The 22,636-nt window shown below is 39.8% G+C and overlaps 2 protein-coding genes across 2 annotated transcripts in view; one reads left to right on the forward strand and one right to left on the reverse strand.

Annotated features, from left to right (window-relative positions):
- Positions 1–57: 57 nt before the first annotated feature.
- On the forward strand, positions 58–9,331 carry tbce (tubulin folding cofactor E). The gene is made up of 17 exons (XM_058401532.1): positions 58–213; positions 1,339–1,471; positions 1,787–1,871; positions 2,532–2,708; positions 2,840–2,925; positions 3,940–4,039; positions 4,726–4,828; positions 4,967–5,043; positions 5,205–5,297; positions 5,410–5,474; positions 6,497–6,561; positions 6,655–6,807; positions 7,098–7,251; positions 7,379–7,447; positions 7,536–7,595; positions 7,672–7,763; positions 8,610–9,331. Exons 2-17 carry the CDS (start codon positions 1,345–1,347, stop codon positions 8,703–8,705), a joined length of 1,602 nt encoding a protein of 533 aa, XP_058257515.1. The 5' UTR covers positions 58–213; positions 1,339–1,344; the 3' UTR covers positions 8,706–9,331.
- Positions 9,332–10,975: 1,644 nt separating this feature from the next.
- nid1a (nidogen 1a) overlaps positions 10,976–22,636 on the reverse strand; it is a 30,207-nt gene continuing 18,546 nt past the window's right edge. Inside the window, exons 10-20 of the mRNA XM_058401528.1 lie at positions 22,360–22,488; positions 22,054–22,197; positions 20,509–20,634; positions 18,042–18,266; positions 17,487–17,647; positions 15,604–15,730; positions 14,760–14,931; positions 14,419–14,576; positions 14,211–14,334; positions 13,436–13,548; positions 10,976–12,890 (exon numbers count right to left, since the gene is read on the reverse strand). Of these exons, the coding sequence (XP_058257511.1) occupies positions 12,769–12,890; positions 13,436–13,548; positions 14,211–14,334; positions 14,419–14,576; positions 14,760–14,931; positions 15,604–15,730; positions 17,487–17,647; positions 18,042–18,266; positions 20,509–20,634; positions 22,054–22,197; positions 22,360–22,488 (1,601 nt within the window). The 3' untranslated portion in view covers positions 10,976–12,768. The remainder of the gene's footprint in view (positions 12,891–13,435; positions 13,549–14,210; positions 14,335–14,418; positions 14,577–14,759; positions 14,932–15,603; positions 15,731–17,486; positions 17,648–18,041; positions 18,267–20,508; positions 20,635–22,053; positions 22,198–22,359; positions 22,489–22,636) is intronic.

Raw genomic sequence — 22,636 nt, forward strand, 5'->3', positions numbered from 1 at the left:
TGTATTAAAAATAAACATCTAACTACGAAAATAAACATTAAAACAAGGTAGTTGTTTGGTTTGGGCATAAATAAAGAAACCATTACAGCGTATAGTAGTTCCGACGTGGGTGTGTGTGATGACGGACCGTCATTTTGTGTGCACCATGTTGCGTTTGTACGTGTTGGAAGAGAAACGTCAAAGCGTTAAAACACAGAAAGAAACCGATTCAAGGTATGACCTCTTTTGCTTTCTCTAGTGTAATATGTATATAAATATACACTCTCGGGTGTAGTTTGATAGACAGCTTAATAAACAAACCTGGTGTTAAAGTAGTTGTTAGCAGGTTAGCTGCTCTACTGGACCCATCGAGCTTGGAATCAGTGTAAAAATAGCGATGAAGTAGCGTGATGCTGCACTTCTCTGTTTTGTTAAACCTACAGCGTTTTATTAATTAACTTTAATACTGCAGCTCTGACAGTAGTTCCGGCAGTAAGGCGAATCACTGGCTTATATTAACGCGCAAATGCTAATACATTATCGTTTCTATAGTAACAGTTTATACAGGGACTTGTAAGGCGGAGTCTGCTGCGCTCTGTAAACTAAACCTATACGAGTCCCAGCAGAGGATTCTTCAGGCTACACGTTTTTCTTATAAATATAGAGAGAATAAAAAGAGAGGAATAACACGAGTGCTAGCAGAAACTAACTGGTTTAATGAATGTTCAACAACATAAGCGCATGAGAACTAGATAGTGGTTGGCAAATGGAACGTGACTGGCCTGCACCTGACCTCAGCCTGATAGAACACCTTTGGGATGAATTAAAGTGGAGACTGTGAGCCAGGCCTTCTCGTCCACCGTCATTGCCTGACCTCACAAATGTCCTTCTAGAGGAATAGTCAGAATTCCCATAAACACACTCCTAAACTTTGTAAAGCCTTCCCAGAAGAGTTGCAGCTGTTATAGCTGCAAAGAGCGGGTCAACTCCATATTACATTCATGTGCATGTAAAGGCAGACGTCCCAGTTTTGGAATGGCTCGCAGTCTCAGTTCTAATTCATCCCTAAGGTGTTCTATCGGGTTGAGATCAGGACTCTGTGAAGTTCCTCCACACCAAACTCACTTTGTGCACTGGTGTGCAGTCATGTTGGAACAGGAAGGGGTCATCCCCGAACTGTTCCCACAAAGTTGGGAGCATGAAATTGTCGAAAGTGTCTTGGTATGCTGAAGCATTAAAAGTTCCTTTCACTGGAACTAAGGGGCCAAGCCCAACCACCTGAAAAACAAAACCTGAATTCAATGATTTGGAGGGGTGTCCCAAAACTTTTGGCCATATAGCGTTTTTTGTGCTGTGTAGTGTGCGATGAGGATTCAAGAGCAGGATCGGCGTACAATGGAGCAGTTACCTGAGGACGCTGTGGGAAGACGGGTGTTGTGTGATGGAGAACGGGCTATGGTGCGATATATCGGGACAGTTCCACCTACCGCAGGTGAGCATTCAGCTTTGTACACTATTTCAAGAGCTGATAGTTACTTCCCTACTTTACTTGTATTTTCTTATATCTCTTAACTGCTTAGTTACAGGTTTTGTTATGATTTGTGCTCATAGTGTAATGTAACAACATTCACATTGTTATGATTCACTCAGGGAATCATTCTCTAGAACCACATACAGTGTGTTACAGAAATGTGCATCACATAACCAGCAGCATTTTTTTTTTGTTGTATTGAATTTGCAGTTGGACTCAGGTTGTTATGATGAATAACACTTTTTGATTCACTTCTGTGTTTTTTTGTAATTGAAGGACTGTGGCTTGGTGTGGAGTGGGACAATCCAGAGAGAGGCAAACATGACGGAAGCTATGAAGGAGTTCAATACTTCGCATGCAGGTAATGATCATAATGGACATGTTCAAGCCAGAAGTTTATATAAAAATATAAATGGAAAACTTAGAGTTCTGATTTTTACATCTCCTTCTGCCACCTCACTGTATCATGATCCTGTGTGGATCAGTAGCTATGAGAACAGTGTAAGACCTTCAAAGCTTCGAATTGTTTAAAATAAATCAGGAATATTCTGTCACTGAATGCTGAAAATGCTGAAAGTTGGTACACAAGTGCAGCTTCAACACTAAATAAAACCTGAATTGCAAAAGTGCATTTATAGATTGAGAGAATTCTAATGTATATTCTACTGTAAATATTTACAAATATTTACAAAAATTGCACATATTCACAAAAAACACATTTTACACTTACATGTAGTCACCTATCGTGAGTTTATTTACATTTTATTTTATCAAAATAGCTTAAATAAAAATAAATGTTGTGGTTTCACAGATTTGGGGGTGAATGTTTATGTAGGTGCAACTTTATTTTTCTTTTGTTAACTATGTTTTCTATCTTTTCCTCCGATTTAGTAGTATGGACTATTTTGTGTGTCAGTTGTCTTGTCATTTAGTTAGATTACTTAAAAATAAGAGAGCGTTAGAAGGATTCTAGCTGATGGCACTGCTGACACTCGGTTTGTGGTGTTCTCTGTCTCACAAGTCACCCAACAGGTGGCTCATTTGTGCGAGCTAAAAAAGTCAACTTTGGAGTGGACTACCTGTCTGCAGTAAAGCAGCGCTATGAGGTGGAGCTGGATGAGGCCATTGGAGAGGAAGTAACAATTTCTACCAAGACCGTGAATATGGTCGGCTTTGAGTCCATTCTAGAAAAGCAGCGGTGAGTAACATGATGCATGTGAGAGTACAGTGATGTATGGAAGGGGACCACGCTCTGTACTTCATTCAGACTGATCAAAATTATGAGATTTTTTTTTTCTATCAGTGTTTTGGGATTTTATTTTTTTACAGGATGGAGAATCTAACAGAGATCGCTCTCATCGATTGTGAAGTATCAGGTCCAGGGCCTGAAAATGAAATCAGGAAACACACACCCAGTATCCTTTTTGAGGATCAGTAAATAAAAATAAACAGGTAGAGTTTGCACTGAGTTGCATTATGATGTGTGCTTGAAGTGTGTGCACGTGATGCTGTGTGTGCTTGGTGGTGATGTGTGTGCTTGGTGGTGATGTGTGTACACGTGATGATGTGTGTGCTTGGTGGCGATGTGTGCACGTGATGATGTGTGTGCTTGGTGGTGATGTGTGTACACGTGATGATGTGTGTGCTTGGTGGCGATGTATGCACGTGATGATGTGTGTGCTTGGTGGTGATGTGTGTGCACGTGATGATGTGTGTGCTTGGTGGTGATGTGTGTACACGTGATGATGTGTGTGCTTGGTGGTGATGTGTGTGCTTGGTGGTGATGTGTGTACACGTGATGATGTGTGTGCTTGGTGGTGATGTGTGTACACGTGATGATGTGTGTGCTTGGTGGTGATGTGTGTACACGTGATGATGTGTGTGCTTGGTGGTGATGTGTGTACACGTGATGTGTGTGCTTGATGTGTGTACACGTGATGTGTGTGTGCTTGGTGGTGATGTGTGTACACGTGATGTGTGTGCTTGATGTGTGTACACGTGATGATGTGTGTGCTTGGTGGTGATGTGTGTACACGTGATGTGTGTGCTTGATGTGTGTACACGTGGTGATGTGTGTGCTTGGTGGTGATGTGTGTACACGTGATGTGTGTGCTTGATGTGTGTACACGTGATGATGTGTGTGCTTGGTGGTGATGTGTGTACACGTGATGTGTGTGCTTGATGTGTGTACACGTGATGATGTGTGTGCTTGGTGGTGATGTGTGTACACGTGATGTGTGTGCTTGATGTGTGTACACGTGGTGATGTGTGTGCTTGGTGGTGATGTGTGTACACGTGATGTGTGTGCTTGATGTGTGTACACGTGATGATGTGTGTGCTTGGTGGTGATGTGTACACGTGATGATGTGTGTGCTTGATGTGTGTGCACGTGTGTGGGGGAGGCATGTTTCTTTAACACAGCTTCTTAGATGCAGTTTCTCTGGATCTCTCGGGAAATCTTCTGAGCTCGTGGGAGGTTGTGGCAGCAATTACAGAGCAGCTAGAGAAACTGCAGGAACTCTGCCTCAGGTAGGCATCTGCCCAGCCATCCATCTATTTTTGGGAATCCATCTTTCCTACCTTCCATACATCCAATCATTCATCTATTAATTACACCCATCTATATTATGTCCTTCTGCCCATTTATCCATCCATGCATCCATCCATCCATCTGCCCATCCATTCATCCATTTATTACATTAATCCATCCATCCCTCCAATACAACTATTCATTAAATTACTTGCATCCATTAATTATTTACATGCATCCATTTTGTCTATCCATCCATCCTTTCATTCATCCATCCATTCATTACATACTTATCTAACCATTACAGCCATTAAATCCATTACACACATCCAGTCCATCCATTAGTTCATTCCTTTAATTCCATCCATCAGTCTATCCACTTATTAATTCCATCCACCCAAATTATATCCATCCATCTGTCTTTTACTTACATCACTTATATCCCTCCATCGATCCCTCCATCCATCCATCCATCCATCCCAATTATATCAATCCATCCATGTATTCATCCATCCATCCGTCCATCCATGTGTCCATCCATGTGTCCATCCATCCATCATAATTATTGCCCTTATTTACGTTTTCAGTGTATTTCTCCACTAGTGCATGTTCTCAGTAGCTCCATCTTCCTCATTACAGGTTTATAACCTCTAAGCTTTCTGACACTCTTCTTTATATTTTATAGCCAAAATAGGCTAAGGATTTCCTCAAACCCATCTAACATGAGCTACGCCTTCTCCCATCTAAGAGTCCTGATGCTTAACAGCTGTGCTGTCACCTGGTCTCAGGTAGGACACACACACACACACACACACATACACCCCTGTTCACTGGTATCATTGTTTCATCTTTCTCCAAATGCACACCCCATATTTACTCATACTAGACCTTTTATTGACCCTTTGCTCCTCTCATGTTCTTGGCAGGTGCTCCAGTGCGCCCCCATGTGGCCACAACTAGAAGAACTTTTTCTCAACGATAACAATATAACTGAACTAAAAAGGTTAGGCACTGCTAATTAGTCTATAATTTATATTATTTTATTGGCCTGCTTTACAGCATACTGCATAATATATTTATTATTTATGTACTTAGAACCTTTCCATTTTATAATTGATTCTATCAGTTCTGTACTAAATTAAAAGGTATTAATGTTTTTTTTAGGCCTGTAGATGTGCTGCAAGATTTGAAGGTTCTTGATTTGTCCAACAACAGTTTAGTGCAGGAAAGTGTACTACAATTATCACAGCTATCCAGGTAGTGTATACATTTAACTAACATAAAATTATAAAATACTTTTTAGCCTGACAGCACATTGATAAGTATTACATGTTTTTCTTTGTTGTTTTTGTTAAAATTGTCCTTTCAGGTTGGAGACGCTGAACCTCTGCAGCACAGGATTGTCTGTCATTCAGTTCAGTGACACGTTACCAGGTAATTTTTTATGCTAAATGAAAATGGAGGATAGTTAGATTCAGTGAAAAGAACTTTTAATTCTTCATCATACCAAGACATTTTGGACAATTTCATGCTCCCAACTTTGTGGGAACAGTTTGGGGATGACCCCTTCCTGTTCCAACATGACTGCACACCAGTGCACAAAGCAAGGCCCATAAAGACATGGATGAGCGAGTTTGGTGTGGAGGAACTTGACTGGACTGGAACTTGACGGAGACTGTGAGCCTTTCCAAAACTGGGACATCTGCACATGAATTTAATACGGAGTTGGTGCACCCTTTGCAGCTATAAAAGCTTTAACTCTTCTGGGGAGGCTTTCCACAAGGTTTAGGAGTGTGTTTATGGGATTTTTTGACCGTTCCTCTAGAAGCGCATTTGTGAGGTCAGGCACTGATGCTGGATAAGAAGGACTGGCTCACAGTCTCCGCTCTAATTCATCTCAAAGATGTTCTGTCAGGTTGAGGTCAGGACTCTGTGAAACTTTTCCACAACAAACTCTCTCATCCATGTCTTTATGGACCTTGCTTTGTGCACTGGTGTGCAGTCATGTTGGAACAGGAAGGGGTCATCCCCAAACTGTTCCCGCAAAGTTAGGAGCATGAAATTGTCCAAAATGTCTTGGTATGCTGAAGAATTAAGATTTCCTTTTACAGGATCTAAGGGGCCAAGCCCAAACCCCTGAAAAACAACCCCTGAACTTGATGATTTGGAGTGGTGTTTTCTGTTTCAGTGAAATTCAGCTTAATGCTGGCATCCAGTAAATAATTGCATAGTTACATTTTGTAATGTGTCACTTAAAAGGTGCAGCATGTTATTAAATAAAAGCTGTTAAATCCTTGCATGGAAATTCACAGATTGTCAGTTTGGTCTATGTTTCCAAAAAAAAAACCTCAATGAAATTGTAATTCCCTTTGCATGCAGAAGAGGGCTCTAAAATGATAAATGACCCCTTCAGATATTTATATCAGTAATAAACAATTAAATATTATGTGTTTTAGGCACCAAGACGTCAGCATTCCCTGCACTGAAGGTTCTCATACTTGATGATAATAACATTTTGGAGGTAGGATTCATTAGTAAAAGAAGAAATAAGTAAACCAGTGTAAAAGTGATGCATGTAGCCTAAATGGCTTCGTTCTGTCATCTGACCTCTCAGTGGGCCGTCATTAATGAGCTGGAGAAGCTGAAGTCTTTGGTGCATTTGTCCTGTAAACGAAACCCCCTGGTGGATCTGGAGAAGGATCTGGAGACGACTCGGCAGTTCCTCATCGCGCGCATCAGCCAGCTGGAGATAGTCAACAGGAGTCAGGTGAGTGTTTCAGAAAGCCTTTAAATAAAAAGAAAGCATCAGTAGTGTGTGAACACAGACAGGCCATAGATGTGTATTCAGCTCTGGATTAGTTTCCTTTAATAGCTTGGCTCTGACGGAAGTACTGGCTGTAAGTCAAGTCATATGACTATTTAATGCCCACATTGTAAGATGTTATGGTTTCTATAGTAACAGCTCATTCATAGGGACTTGGTATGGTGAATCAAAGAGAAGGCTTTAGAGTGTATTAAATGCCTAGCACACCTTATGCTGGGTGTTTTGTGCCTCAGGTGCTGCCGAAGGAGAGAAGAGATGCTGAGCTGGATTACTGTAAGAAGTTTGGTCGTGCTTGGCTGCAGGCTGGAGGCCACAGTGACCCACAACTCAACCGACCCAGTGCAGAGTTTATAGCACAGCATCCTCGTTACCTGACGCTGATCCAGAGTGAGTTGGCAGTCCTGCTAATTCATAATAAACCTCTTTTATACCATCTTAAATGCCACACTTCTGTTAACTGATGAGTGAGGTAGTTGCAATTAATAGCGCCCTAATACTGTTACACGTTTCTCAGAATATGGGGCACCTGGGGAAGGCGAGCTAAAGGAGCAGAAACCTTTTGCTCTGAAAGACCAGTTGTTGAGTGAGTTACTACGTCATTCATAGCCGTATCTGAAAAAAAAAAATCTCTTTATCTCATCTCATCGTTTTTGTTTGTTGTCTCTTATCAGCAATTACATTCGAGTGTCCTGAAGACACAGACAGGAAACCCATACAGAAGAAGCTTCCAGGTAAGAAGGTCTAGAAGCTCGATGTTTCTGAACAAATTGAATACATTGATGTGACTTCTGTTGCTTTTTTTTCCAGACACTATGATTGTTCAGAAGGTGAAGGGACTGCTGTATAGATTATTAAAACTACCAGGTGCCGAGCTACACCTCAGCTACACCAACTCTAAGGTAATAGTCTGCATTCACACAAGCCCCTGATTTTCAGAGCCTAAATAACCTGTGCTAATTAGTGTGTTTAAAAATTGAACATGTTTGGATGATTTCCTAAATAGTAATTATGTAAACGAGCTTTAACCTGCTCTAAGTCTTCCAGGATATCGGTAGATTTTGTTAATAATGTAGTAATATAAATAGGTAATCATTTTCAGGGGGACAAATCACGAAGGTATACTTTAGATAGATTTTCTTATTTAAAAATTCACTGTTCCTAAAGCTTTCACGCTCTGGCTCTGTGGCTTTTTTGTTTCTGAAATGTATTGATTTATTTCTATTTGATTTTTCTGGAATAATGAAATAGATAATAAATAAATAAATAATAAATAAACAAATACATATTTAGATTGCTTCATAAGATATGAAGCAATATTTTAGTGATATATCCAAATTAAAATAATTTATATAATTATATATAAAAATATATATATATATATATATATGGAAATAAATCTAGAAAAAATGTAAATTTTACAGAATATTTAAAAATATTTACTTATATAATGTTTTATATTTCTATTTAAAATATAATAAAATGAAAAAACACAATATAAAATGTTATATTTAAAAAAAAAAAGCAATTATAAATCATATAGTGTACAGAAAAGAGAAGACTACTGGGCAAAACATTATTAAAAATATGTTATTAAGACAAAAATGTTATTTTTGTGTTATTTTAATCAGACTTTGCATTTAAATAATAAATATGATTCCTACTGGGAGCTCATCAGAGAGCAGTATTTGAGTCTCTCTCTCTCTCTCTCTCTCTCTCTCTCTCTCTCTCTCTCTCTCCTTATGTAGATTGCAGGTAAAGAGATCAAGCTCGACAATGACCTGAAGTCACTGGGGTTCTTCTCTGTAGAAGACGGGGACAGGATCCTGGTACGCTGGTCCTGAGGATGCAGTGGACTCTGGGTGATGTTTGTCACCTGCTATAACACGCTAATACAGAACACTGCACAACATGAGCTTCTGCCCTCATCTCTCTTATGAAATATGTTATGCCTTGATTTTAGGTCCTGCAGAGATGTTGTAGAAAGGAATCGGTGTTTTCCTGGAAAACATGCTGTGTTTCCATAATTAAATATCAAAATGCAGCTTTCCATGGCAGCGGGCTTCGAAGCAGTAGAGTGTGTTTCTCTAAAATGCTTCAGTTCATGTGAGATGTGGTACGTTGTTAATTATATAACTTTAGTCAATAGCTGGACACCAAACCAAAAAGACTTAACAGCAGCCAGTTATCAGGATGGAGATCACTAGGTCTGTCAGCTTCTTCCTATACCTTTTAAGTTTTTTTAGTTGATTTATTGCTGCTCTGTTCTCTTCCTTCCTCTTTTCCATTCACTCTTTCTCACTGGCCCTGTCCCCACATTTCACAACCTTTATATGACCGTTCCCCATACTGTACACTCATTCACTATAACTATTTCAGCACTCTGTGAACATTTCACCGAATATTACACCTCTCTAAACCGGACCCTGAAATAGCAAAGCTAATGGAGGAATAAAAGACTTCAAAAAGATCAACCTTGTCTGAGGAAATAATTGCATTCTGTGGAACGGAAATAGAAACAACTACACACAGTTGCCAGATCTCAACACTAGATGGCACTAACGACAAATAACTGTTGTAGTGAATAAGAAAGTTTAGCTTGAGCAATAATTTATTTTAATGTGAAGTTAAATCACTAGCAGTTTCAGCAGTATGTAAGTGACATTATTCTGATTAAAAGCGTGGCTAAAACCCAGTAATGCTGGTCATAAATATTAGATTTTAGCCTTCCATATACTATCATCAACAGCTAAACAATTAGGGTTGTGTATTACATTATAGAGCTGTCTTCAGTGACTCAATTTTAGGTCTATAGCCAGGTATTTCAATAGACACATTCACAAAGCAGCTTAACAGAAATTAATCAATTCAAGATATAAATATTACATTTATAACTCTGGAAAGGGATGTGGTAGCTTAATGGATAAGGTGTTGGATTACTGATCAGAAGATTGTGAGTTTAAATTCCAGGTCTGCCACGATGCCACTGCTGGGCCCCTGAGCAAGGCCCTTAATTGCTCAATTGTATTAAAATAATGTTTAAGTCGCCCTGGATAAGGGCGTCTGCCAAATGCTGTGAATGTAAATGACACGATAAGAAGAAGAAACCTTCAGAGGAATCCACCAGGAGATCCATTCTCATCTGGGTGATACTGCAAAGTGTGTTTGTGAATTGTTTCTCTTCTAGAACTTCACTATATGGTCAAAAAGTACAATTATGTAAGCAGGTAAGTCATTCTAGTTATAGCATGAAGTCTGTTTTAAGAAGTCTATGTTAAAGTAAGCAACTGAGGTAAAAAGAGTAATGTAGGAGCAATCCAGAAAGAGATTAAATCTATTAGATGCTGTCTAATCTGATGCAACTATTACTAATTAAAGAAAGAAATCATTTCCTGCCTAGTATCGTTGTGTATTTTTCTCACCATTGGCGGTGCTGTTGCATTTGGTTCTATATAAAATAATTAAAATAAGGCATCAGGATCTGATATTAAACCTTATACTGAGGTCTTGAAATGAAACAGGTAGCAGCTTAGCCTGTTTATTCCAGCCACTCCTATCTTTAGTTACATTAAAAACAACTGATTTTAGAAATGCCTTCATTTTATTGAAACACCACTTAGCACTAGAGAAGCATGGAATATAAATACACAGTAATTAAAAAATTAGTACTGATGGTGTTATGGTACAGACGATTCAGTGTGTTCTTGCTGGTTTTCCATTTTGTGTGTGTTTGTGTGTGGGTAAGCCAGGATGCGTTCTTGTACTGAGAGGAAGTTCAGTCCCATGGGTTGTAGTGTACATTCATATGTGGCAGGCTGAGCAGAAACATATGGCCTGGGCTGAGTTATAGTTCTTGGATGGATAAGGAGTCGAAGCAATGCAGCTGTGCTATACACGCTGCTTTTCAACACATCTGCAGTACACATAAAGTAGGACTGGAAGGCACACCGTTCATGTTCCAGCAGCTGCCAGTCATCAAACACACTCCCTTCCTCCTGTTCCACATGGTTCTCACGATATTACACATGTTGTCATCACGGTCACTGGCACAGACCTTTAAGTCATGTAATCAAGATAATAATAAAAGAAAAAAAATGAATACAACACACTCCAGTCTTTTTTAAAAAAAAATGGTTGATTTTTTTATTAGACAGCTGGATGAATTGGAAATGATCCCATGTTTTCCACCTCCTCTCCCCAGCTGCATAATCAACATGTACATGGCAACTTTATCTAATGCAGAACTGGCGAGTGTGTGAAGCCCTGTATGGCGGATGAGGTCAGGAAGGCCAATACACTCTCCAGCAGTGCTCGATCCAGATGGACAGCACCTCGGCATCTAGCTTAAAGCTTGTAAACGTGAACATCTTTAAATAGTTCAACAATAACAAAATGAACACGGTTTCCCATTTACTGCAAGTGTAGTCAATAACCGAAGACATGTCCGGTATCTAAATACTCTGAGGCTAATGAATATTATCAGGTTTACTGCTATCAGTAAACAATGTGCAACAAAGTCTCAGTCATGATGCACTTTTTTACTTTTCTTTCTTTTTGTTTTTAAATATAAAGACTCTATCTTGCTCAATAAAGATGAGAGTGTATACATGTTGGTTTTCCGGTGGCACAAATAGCCAATCAAATTTCAGCCTGCAAGATCCTGAAGCTTGTGTCCAGACAAGTGTACAAAGACACCAGACAGATCGTGAGCTGTGGGTGGAGTCTGATACATTTTTTTTTTTTACAATACATTTTTCTGGACACAAGTTTCAGGATCGTAAAAGTTGCAAGCTGATTAGTTCTGCCTTAAGAATAAGAATATAGTTAATGGATTGGCAAAAGGTGTCTAAATTCCATTATCGAGTTATTAAAGCGTTTCATTTGAAGCAGGAAGGTCTGCTGTCATCTTCCATCGTCTAATTGGGCTCTTTCTGTGAAGTAGGCTGTTCTTCACCAGGGTAGCTGTAGTTGTAGTTTCTTTACAAATTGTTAAGAGTAATAGAAATCGAGCTTGTATGTGATTAGAAACATGTCATGGCTGATGGCTACACATGGCTGATGGAAGATGGGGGTTTAGGGAAAGTGTGTAAATTTCATTTTTTTTTCCATTTCTTTAACCTGAAATATGTTTTTTTATTTTAAAATAGTGACTCTATATCTAACATTTACTTTACAATTAAAAAGTGGAACATAAGTTGTAGCTATTATATTGATGTATGTAAATAATTCATATAATGAGAATCGCATACTATAATTAACTCACCCCTTCCACCCCCACACCCCATATACAATCGTATAAACACAGAAAAAAAAAACAAAAAGAAAAAGAAAATCAAACGTGGCATATACTTGCTGGCTAAAATGATGAAGGTGTATGGCTATATTTTGTTTCCAAATGACTTTCACACACGATGATGTCACTACAGTTATTGCCACATAACCAGGTAACAGGACACTATTTGAAATTATAAAGATTTTAATAATTGAACAATCAACAAGACCTTCGATGCAAAATGGACCAGTTTTGACCTTCTTGCCCCGGCTCATGGACCCCTGAACGTCCCTTTTTAGTCACAGTTTGAAAAGCACCATATTCTCTCCTTCATTCTCCTGCAGTCCATCCCAACTCTCTGTGGTCTGTTCTTCTCATTTCATCCTGAGATCTCCTCCTCCTCCAGTTTATACTGGACTCATATCCATGTCTAACTTTATTTATTCCTCTTTCACACATTACTACATCACATCTGCAGCGTCCCAGGACTTTAATGATGGGGGCGGGGTTTAGCGGCTGATAAGAAACAGATCGTCTCTCCATAATTACAATAGACAATGGTTTATTTTTCCCCTTGAATCTTGTGTCACACGTGTTGCTTAGTCCCGTCTCGGTGACACTTGCATACCCTTCATTCAAGCTCTCTCGGTGCACGTGGGGTCCCGGGCGTCAGGGCAGCGGCAGGTGAAGCCGCCCGGCCGAGGCAGACACAAGTGTGAGCATCCGCCGTTATTGCTCGAGCAGTAGTTTCTTTCAGCTGAAAAGTGCAATCATGGAATTAACGAGTGTACGGATTAGGTGGGTCAAAAATAGTGTCACATTATTATGTAGGGAGTACAACACAGCAAGACGTGATATTATAGGATAATTATCAATGTTTAACGCATCTAGAAGTATTTATTTTTCCTCTGACATGACAGCCGGATGTGTTATAAACGGATGTGTTGTTATTTAACAAAAGCGAATACATAATGATAATTTCACATTTATGGCAGGAGACTATCAGGAATTTAACTACCAATAAAAAAACTATACTATAAAACTAAACAGAAACTATAAATATCTTTCACGAATAAATGAAAAATAATCACTGACAAACTGCTGTTTTATAAGAGGAAAAAAACACTTTAAATACACATGTTGGTATTTCTAGCTGGTAACAGCAATACTTCTGCTTTTTGATTTATATATTGTGATTTATGGAGCATCGTTAAAATAAAAACTGGATCAGTGTTTGAAAGAAAATGCCACTTGTGGCTTAGAGAGTCAGTTTCTCATTAATTAAAACTGAAAAATCCAAACCTTGAGGGCATTGTGGGTACGAGGTGGCGATGCCATACAAGCGTGATCTCTTCTGAGGCAGGAACTCGTCCACCTCTTTCCCTGCCACATGGTCCACAGATACCACAGCTTGCCTAGAAAGGCAACATCGACACACACAAACATTCAGCCGTGACCATATAAAGCAGCATTAACTGAGCAGTCGAGGTGGAGGGACACTGATCTGGGGGTTAAAGGTTAAGTGAAGCAGCACATTCCAGTGCGAGCAAACAGAATTCCATAGAGGTCGGCACTGACATGAGAGCCACCATTCAGACGCGGCTGATCGTTTCATTTGTTCGGCGCAGTCGTGCCGGCAAAACGGTACGTTATCACTGGACATCTAATAAGGATTTGCTTTAAAAAAAAAGAGAAAAAAACAACTATTGATTTTGAGAATTCTCTTCTGAAAAATTCTGCATCTCAGAGAAAAGGTCATAATCAGACATACAGGAAATGCTTAAATGTTTAACAGTAACAGCTCTACACCATAGGGTTGTGAGCTGTAGTAAGTTTTAGTGTTTAAACACTTTTGGATATCCAGTTACTGGAAAATATGCTGGTAAAAGTAACTCACCCGCATGTCAGGCTGCATCACACCACTGTGCCATTGATTATTTCTCTTTAACAGCATGCCCCATTGTGATTATGTATTACTAATTACCATAGTCATTTCATTTCATTTCATTTTGCTGATATTCCGCAGATATTCAAGAAAAATGAAAACAAAAAAAAGGGTCTTTTTGTGCATCTGTACCTTCTCCAGTCTGTATAGTAAAGGTTTCTTCCATAGGAGACAATGTCGAAGGGGTACTGCAGTCCCTCCACCACCTTTCTCCTCACCCGAGTGTACGGGTTAATGCACTCCACCTTACGAGTCCCTGCAATATACATACTCGCATTATTCCCAGTCATTTATTAAAGATTATGTCTGGTTAAATAAAAATCTAATTAAAATCACCAACCAGCGTCTGCCCAGCACAGCTGCCTGGTATGAGGATCATAGGACAGTCCATTGGGAAGTTCTAGATCATCTTTCACAAGTACAGTCCTGTCTGTACCGTCCATGTTGGACATCTCGATCTTAGGGCTGTCTCTGTTCCAGTCTGCCCAGTATAGACGACTGTGAGAAGGAATGGGAAGAAAGGAACAAGAGCTCTTTTAATAAGATTTAGTCATTCACTTTGCTAGTCAGTAGAAATCATGAATCATGAAATGCTTTTCTTGTTAAATTGTAGCGAATGGTTAGGATATTACGACACAGCATCTGTTTCACATGTTTCAGGCATTTGAACTCGGCACCTACCCATTGACCGGGTCAGCGATGATGGCCCTGGGGTTTACGAGGTCAGTGTCAAAGAGCACACGTCGATGCTGTCCGTCTAGCCTAGACACCTCGATCCGGTCATGAGTGGAGTCTGTCCAGTACATGTTTCGGGACAGGTGGTCGATCGCTATTCCTTCAGGACTTCCTAAATCTGTTAACATGAAATGAGAGAACATGTCTTCAGGGGTATCTATAGCTTCCATACCAACTAATTAAAGTGCTTGATTTGAACATATACGTCTATAAGAGGCTGAAGTGCTCTCTTGTTGGTCACATATACGAAAAAACAAATATTACTGTCCTGTAATGTATATCTCTGCTTGTTAGGAAGTCGTGGTTAAGGGCCTTGTTCCTAGTCCTAATAATGGTGTGTTGGTGGTGCTGTGGCCCAATAAAGTAAAAGTGGGCAGTGGTGGCTCAAGTGGTTAAGGCTCTGGGTTTTTGCTCCGAGGATTAAGGTGCAAATCTCCCCCAGCACCAACAAGCTCCACTGTTGGGCAATTGAGCAAGGCCCTTTACCCTCTCTGTTCCAGGGACACTGTATCATAGCTGCCCCTGCGCTCTGACCCCAACTTCCTCAGCTGGGACATGAAAAGAATTCCACTGTGCTGTAATGTATGTGTGGGAGATATAATAAAGGCTTCATGTCCTCAGTTCTCTTCTTCTTCTTGAAGTTAAAAATTTCTCCATGGTAGAGAATATGAATTCGTAATTTAACAGCGGGGGTGAGGTCACTGCCTGAAATGTCATGTTTCTGGAATGAACTTGAATGAATTTGCTTTATTCAAATGACTCGTGAGTTGAATGTGAATAAATCAGTGACCTTCTGTGATGACGGCCGTGGGCTCGCCTCCCTGAACGCTGGCTTTGCTGATAGATGGCTGTGTGATATCACTCCAGTACACCATCTTCTCCAGGCAATCGTACGCCACGGCGATCACCACCTTATCCTGCACAACACATCAGTATTAAGAGCGTACAAGTATGATGATATTTAACATCATTACGTCAAAACACACCTTTGGTTAATCCAAAGGCTTTGTTATAAGGGGTAAATTATGTAATTTGCTTCTTTAACTTTATAAGAAAAATAAATAAATCCTGTCCTGCATGGCTATTGTGGGGTGACCGCAGAATAGCTAGTCTGTGTGAAAGGAATTTAAGGCATTCCAGAGTGGGAGTTAGAAATTCACTGGCATTTTGGTCAGCCATTAAAAGACAAAATCTGCCAAATGACTCAGCTGGGCAGTTATAGATATACAAAGAATCTAGTGAGATAAATATGGATTTCTTTTTAAACTTGGTTTCATGAAACCAAAAACAACAATGTTGCAATAATAGAGGTCAGATTTGTACAGGAAGTGAAGAACTGAAGAGAAACATATACGCAATGCCCAGAATGTGGCCAGTTCCACTGCTGCGGTGTCATTTGTTTTGTGTATAAAACATTTAAAAACAGGTATAATGTCCTTCACAGCAATCTAGATGCATATTTCAGGTGAATAAATTAAAACCAGCAAATTACAGCATTTTGCCATGTTCATCCTTTAAGATCAACAACATTCACTTAGTCATGTCATCTAAGTTCACTTCTGTGTAATATTTGGAATATTATAATAAAATATAACATAATATGAAATTATAAGACATGTCACATATGCAAACAGAAGTTACATCACCTGAATTTCCCGAAGATCAAGAAAATAAGAAACTGTGATATTGAGATAATGCCTGATGAGGCCACTTTGAAAGTACAACCCTGTGACCCCAACATTTTAGCTAAATAATTAGAATGACCTTAACGTCCATGTGCCATTAGCATGGGAGAAAAAATTACTGTGTTGCTGGAGATGGGTTAAGATGTTTTTAATTGGTCAAATGTTTGTCAAATTTCAAGATTTGCTGCACGTTCAGAGCACTTACACAGACATAGTTCACACTGCAGTCTGTAATTTTTAGACTCCTTTACTTGCATTGCAATTGCAATGAACAACATCAAGTTTTCTCTTCCTGCATGCTGACCCCACACCCTTCTATTGAAAGACATGCCTCGGGTGTTTCCTTAAAGGAAAACAGGCAGGGCTGAGCCGCTTCTGCTTCAACATGCGGTGGAAAAAATAGACACTTAAAGGAATAAACTTATGGAGCGTTTGAGGTGTGGCCATGAAGAGTGTAACCTGAGCCCAGGATTTAATAAGATGTGGGAATGTCACACATCTATCTATCTATCTATCTATCTATCTATCTATCTATCTATCTATCTATCTATCTATCTATCTATCTATCTATCTATCTATCTATCTATCTATCTATCTATCTATCCAGCTGACATTACAATCTGCCTTTAATGAGAACGTTCCCTGAAATGCACACTAATTTCAGTAACTTCCTTTGAATTTTGCTTAAATTGATTCCCCAAATATCACATAAACTACCAATTACCCCGTCCCCCATTTCTGTTTTGCTCTACAGACACTGTGTGATGGAGACAGCAGGGCTATATGTGTATGCAATGGGGAAAAGCCCCATTCAATTCTGTTCTCGTTTATGTCACATGAATATCACATCATAGGACCACATAAAAAAATGACCCGGGTGTGATTTCAATCCTGAAAAAAATTTGATCTGTGTCACATTATGGCAGAAAATTGGATTTCTGTCACTTCAGGAAACCCCAATAAATTCTTAAAGCTGTGGGAAACTCACTGGTAGATGCAGCATTGTCTTAGTCTCCTCTTTGTTCATGTTGTTGCCATCCAGTGGGATGTGATCAATTTTGCCATTCTGGGCAAACAGAAGATTAGCTCCTGGAGGTGGTGGTCTAACATCTGGCCTGGTGGTGGGGCCAACTGGGACATGATCCGTACCTAGATGCGGGCAACAAAATGATGAACGTGCTGTATGACAAAAATTTTACATACTGTACATCCTGTGCTTCACTACTTGTCCCGCAGAAATGAAACATGACAGTATTACAAGCTCTTTTCTAATGTCATAAGCACATGTAATATATGTATATGTGTGAGCGTGTGTAAATCATCTAAAAATATTTTCATGACCATCAATAAAATAAGTAATGCACACTGAGGATACAGAAATTAAAAATATTAACAAATCCACGGTTCCATGGATGACTTTGACTGCTTTGGTTTGCCTTGATGAGACATCACAATATTTGAAGACACTGAACTTTTATAACAGAGAATCAAGTTTGTGTGTGTGTGTGTGTGTGTGTGTGTGCGTGTCCATGTCTGTGCTCACATGTGGGTCTACTTCCTGGTCCAGTTCGGGTTCCAGCAATCTCCTGGCCACTGGGGTACACACACCAGCACTGGCCGATGCTGTCGTGGCACTGCATAGGCATATACTCTCCATTGTGGTCACATGTGGGGATATACTGTCCCACTGATGGGCGTGGCCGGAAGAAATATCCACCGGAAGCCATGGCTGTCTCTCTGTGTTTCTCGCATGCAGTCTTCTCACGCACTAAAACACACACACATGAAAAGGCGCATTAGGGAAATAAATAAGCAGTGGGAAAATGGTGAGCAGACACAATGACAGAATTAGTCAAGCAGATGAGTAAGATCGCATGAAGAAATGTGCAGACACTTCATTATACCCGACTCGCTATTCCAGACTCTCTGTGGTACACCATGTACCAGTCACAACACAACCATTCCCCTAACATTCTGCCATAATTATGCACACATGATCACACACATCCTACTCCTAACAGTTTACAAAGGCCAGAGAAATATGTGGAAAATCAACACAGACAAGGGTAAAAAGAAATACTGTACATGCAGGAGACCCGAGACTACAGCAGCACAAGACCGAACGCAAAAAGGAAAACAGAAAAGAATAAATTACTCTTGCTTGAAGAGTCATAAAAAAGACGGAAACCTCAGGCAAAGGAGGTAATTGTCAAGGCGGCATTGTGGAAATACCAGCCCTGAGAACAGAACAAAACAAGTCCCAGAGCAAATGAGGAGTTTTGTGTCAGAACATAGCAACAACTCCTGGGGTTTTTTTAGTTGTTGTATAAATCACCCATGCATAAAAACAAAAACATATATATATATATATATATATATATATATATATATATATATACATATACATACATACATATATACACTGATCAGCCATGATGAGGAGATTCACTTATTCACTTCAGTGTCAGTGGTCATAATGTTATGCCTGATCAGATTATATATACATATATGGAATTTATATATGGTTTAATGGATTTTAATAGGTTAATGTTCAAGGTATTAACCAGTTATAATATACAGATAAATTCCATGAGAGAGCAAAAATCAATCAAACCCTTCCCTGTACAATAAGAGAAGGTGGGACCAGTCTAGCATGGTGAAGCATTTAATTCTTTAAAAGCAACAACTGCTGATTGTTTTTCAGCACAGAGATCTTTTTTTTTGTAAAAGATTTTTTTTTTTTTGCAGATGCCCTTACATTTTTTCATTTATACAACAGAGCAGCTGAAGGTTAAGGGCCTTGCTCAAGGGCCCAGCAGTGGCAGATTGGCAATGCTGGGAGTTGAACTTATGACCTTCCAGTCAGTAGTCTAACATTTTCAGCACTGAACTCCCTTTGCCCTAGGGTGTGTTTTGATCATTGACTGCATAGTATGACAGGTCTGCTTGAAAAACAGTGAAAAACAATACAGTTTGTGTAGTATTTTTCTACTTTTTTATCCAATTCTGTCAAATTCTACATAGATAATCATTTATATACACTATTTCATATGCCACAATGGAGACATATGGAGCTGTGATTCGCTCTTCCAAATTAAATGACATTTATTCAGGCTTTTTCAGATGTGTGTATGTTATGGTTGTGGGGATGTGATAGCTTAGTGCTTGAGGTGTTTGGCTATTGATCGGAAGGATTGTGAGTTTGAATCCCAGGTCCACCAAGCTGCCACTGCTGTGCCCTTGATCAAAGCCCTTAACACTCAATTGCTCAGTTGTATAAAATGTAAGTCGCTCTGGATAAGGGCATCTGCCAAATGCCAGAAATGTATATGTATTTTGTTGTTTTGCAGCAGGGCATTACGGTAAATCACTGTGTTTTCTGACCGGCGGAAGTAAACCTCCACAGGCTATACACAGATCATCAGAAGGGTTAAACTGATACTATATGAGCAAGTCCAAAAGTGAACTGATGTAACAGGACAACAGTCACGATGTTGGTAAACATCTCAGTTCCAGGAGGACATGACACATTCAAGCATTTTCCAGAACAGCTGCACACATAACTGTGAGAACTGGTGGAAAATCACTGATATTGGGAAAGAAATGTTATCATCAACTGATGATACTTACAGTGACCCAGAAACACAGTAAGAGGAAACCAAGTGAAACCAATTCCAGATCAGTAAAGAAGCAGGAAGGCAGCCTATATTCCCTCCAGGCTTTGGTGTGGTCTCATATCACCAGATGCACAGAGTCTCACTGTCTGCCATTTTACACAACCGGCAATTATTTACGGATGTTTGTCCATGATGTTATCTTTCTAACTGAATTGTAACTGTATGCGCTTATACTTATCCTGAGAATTCCTGTTTAGGTTTTTTTATTTTCCTTCAGGAAATATTATACAAGACTCTCTCACTCTCTCTGTCTCTCTCTCTCTCTCTCTCTCCATCTCTCTCTGTCTCTCTCTCTCTCTCTCTCTCTCTTTCTCTCACACACACCATTCCTACCTGATTCAGATGTGCAGGTGAAGCCATCACCGTAGAAACCTGGATTGCACTGACAGGTAAAAGAGCCCTGTGTGTTGTGACAGACGGCGTCTCTATGGCAACGGGAAGTTTGGCACTCGTCAATATCTGAAAAGCACAGCGAGAGAAAAGAAAAGCAATTAAAGTCTGTATAAACAATGCATACGATTCCAGACGTAAACACTTCACTGCAGCATCGCTTTTATTTCCTGGTCAATTGAAACGCCACATGCAATACACAGACCATCAGAGGACATCTGTTAAAACATCCCTGAGCTCGCATTACATTCCCAGGGGTTTACACAGGAATTTCATTTTGTAACAGAGTTTGTGTAGTCCATGCAGACTCTCTGCTCTACAGAGTTGTGATTTCACCACGGATGTGAGACGATTTCATGTCCAAAAGCAGTTTTACTACAGCATCGAGTGCAGAAATGAGGGAAGGAAAGGGGGATGTGGAGGGGAAGAAAAAAAAAACACAGAGCACAGCTGTGGGGCCTGGGGTCGAAGCATTTCCTTTCCCACTGGAGCGTGGGTGCATACCATATAAAGCCCTGAAAGCTTCAGGACCATGTATTACTGCACTGATAAGGACACATATTTCCTACAACTGGCTTAAAAGGAGGCTTAAAAGTCCACTACAAAGAACTGCTTTCATTTAATATTTATTATATGCATGGATTATATTTATTTTCTAGCTCTTCCCTGCACTATTTCCTGTTCTCCACGTCACTCTGCTTAACATATCAATGCCAAGTTTGTGTCTCTAACACAGTTAAAATATCGAAACTGTACAGAGTATTCCCGTGGAACCAAAACACAGAGCTGTGTGTCTCTATTGCAGGAAGGCACCCACAGGGAACGGCTGGGAACCATGTTTTGTCATACAGTCTGTGATTTTTAGCTCCATTTCACTTAAATTAATTCCCTAAAAATGTATTTTTTTTTCAATTTCGACTGTGTGTGTATAGAGCTTTTAACAACAGATGTTGTCTCAAAGCAGCTTTACAGAAATTAAGAATAAAAATTCAATGCATATTTAGCCTCAATAAGCAAGTCTGAGGCAACAACGGCAAGGAAAAACTCTGAGATGATACGAGGAACAAACCTTAAAAGGAACCGGACTCAGAGGGAAACGCATCCATATCTGGGTGAGAGTGAGTGTAAATAATGTCCTTTCTACAACTGTACATAATCAAGCAAATTTGTGCAATCAGGAGCCACTTATAAATCAGCGTAATTTCTGAATTCATTATAGATTTAATCCTGATTCCTTTATGCCTGAGCTATCACGTGTTCAGTGAAGGAAACTAACCGAGTTCATCATAAAAAAAAACCTTTTTGTTTTGTAATATTTAGGCTGAATTTAACTACCCTCTTCTTGTTGCTTGTTTCCATTGCAGAGAGCGTGATTAATTATTTAAAGGTATGCGCCCTACTTTTTTATCAGCAAGTTGTTGAAGTAAAACTTTACATCAAGCACACATATTGCACACAGGTGTTGCATATCGCGAGCAGACAACCTACCCTGGCACGCTCTGCCATCTCCCGTGAAGCCAGGCAGACAGGAGCAGATGTACTCAGATCTGCCAGTGTAGCTGCAGCGGGCGCGTTCAGCGATGTCACAGTCGTGTGTCCCCCTCTGACAGTGATCGATGTCGTGGTGCGCTCCTACAACGGAAAAAACACAGACGCGCTGTTTCAGACAGGAATGAGCAAGTTACGTCCTGTCTAGCTTCTTTAAGTAGCCTTCAGATTTCCTGTAGTTGTTTGGAAAATGAGAAAACACACACACACACACACAGAGTGACACAAACATTTTGCTGCACTTACGGACACAGGTGCGGCCATCGGCGCCGAACTGGAAGCCGTCTATACACTCGCAGCGGAAAGTCCCAGGATGATTATTACAGATGGTGTGAGGGCCACAGATCTGTGGAGTCTCGGCGCATTCATCAATATCTAAGAGATAAGGAAGATTAGCGGTAACTATTTTAATTGGAACACTATTTTAACTCCCCCAAAATACAAAAGTACACTCCATTCTCACAGTAACGCTCCCTTAAGATTTGCATAACATGGGAAGCAAAATACAATCCTAAAATCCAAA

The sequence above is a fragment of the Hemibagrus wyckioides genome, linkage group LG10 (assembly GCF_019097595.1).
Source record: "Hemibagrus wyckioides isolate EC202008001 linkage group LG10, SWU_Hwy_1.0, whole genome shotgun sequence".
Lineage (NCBI taxonomy): Eukaryota > Metazoa > Chordata > Actinopteri > Siluriformes > Bagridae > Hemibagrus > Hemibagrus wyckioides.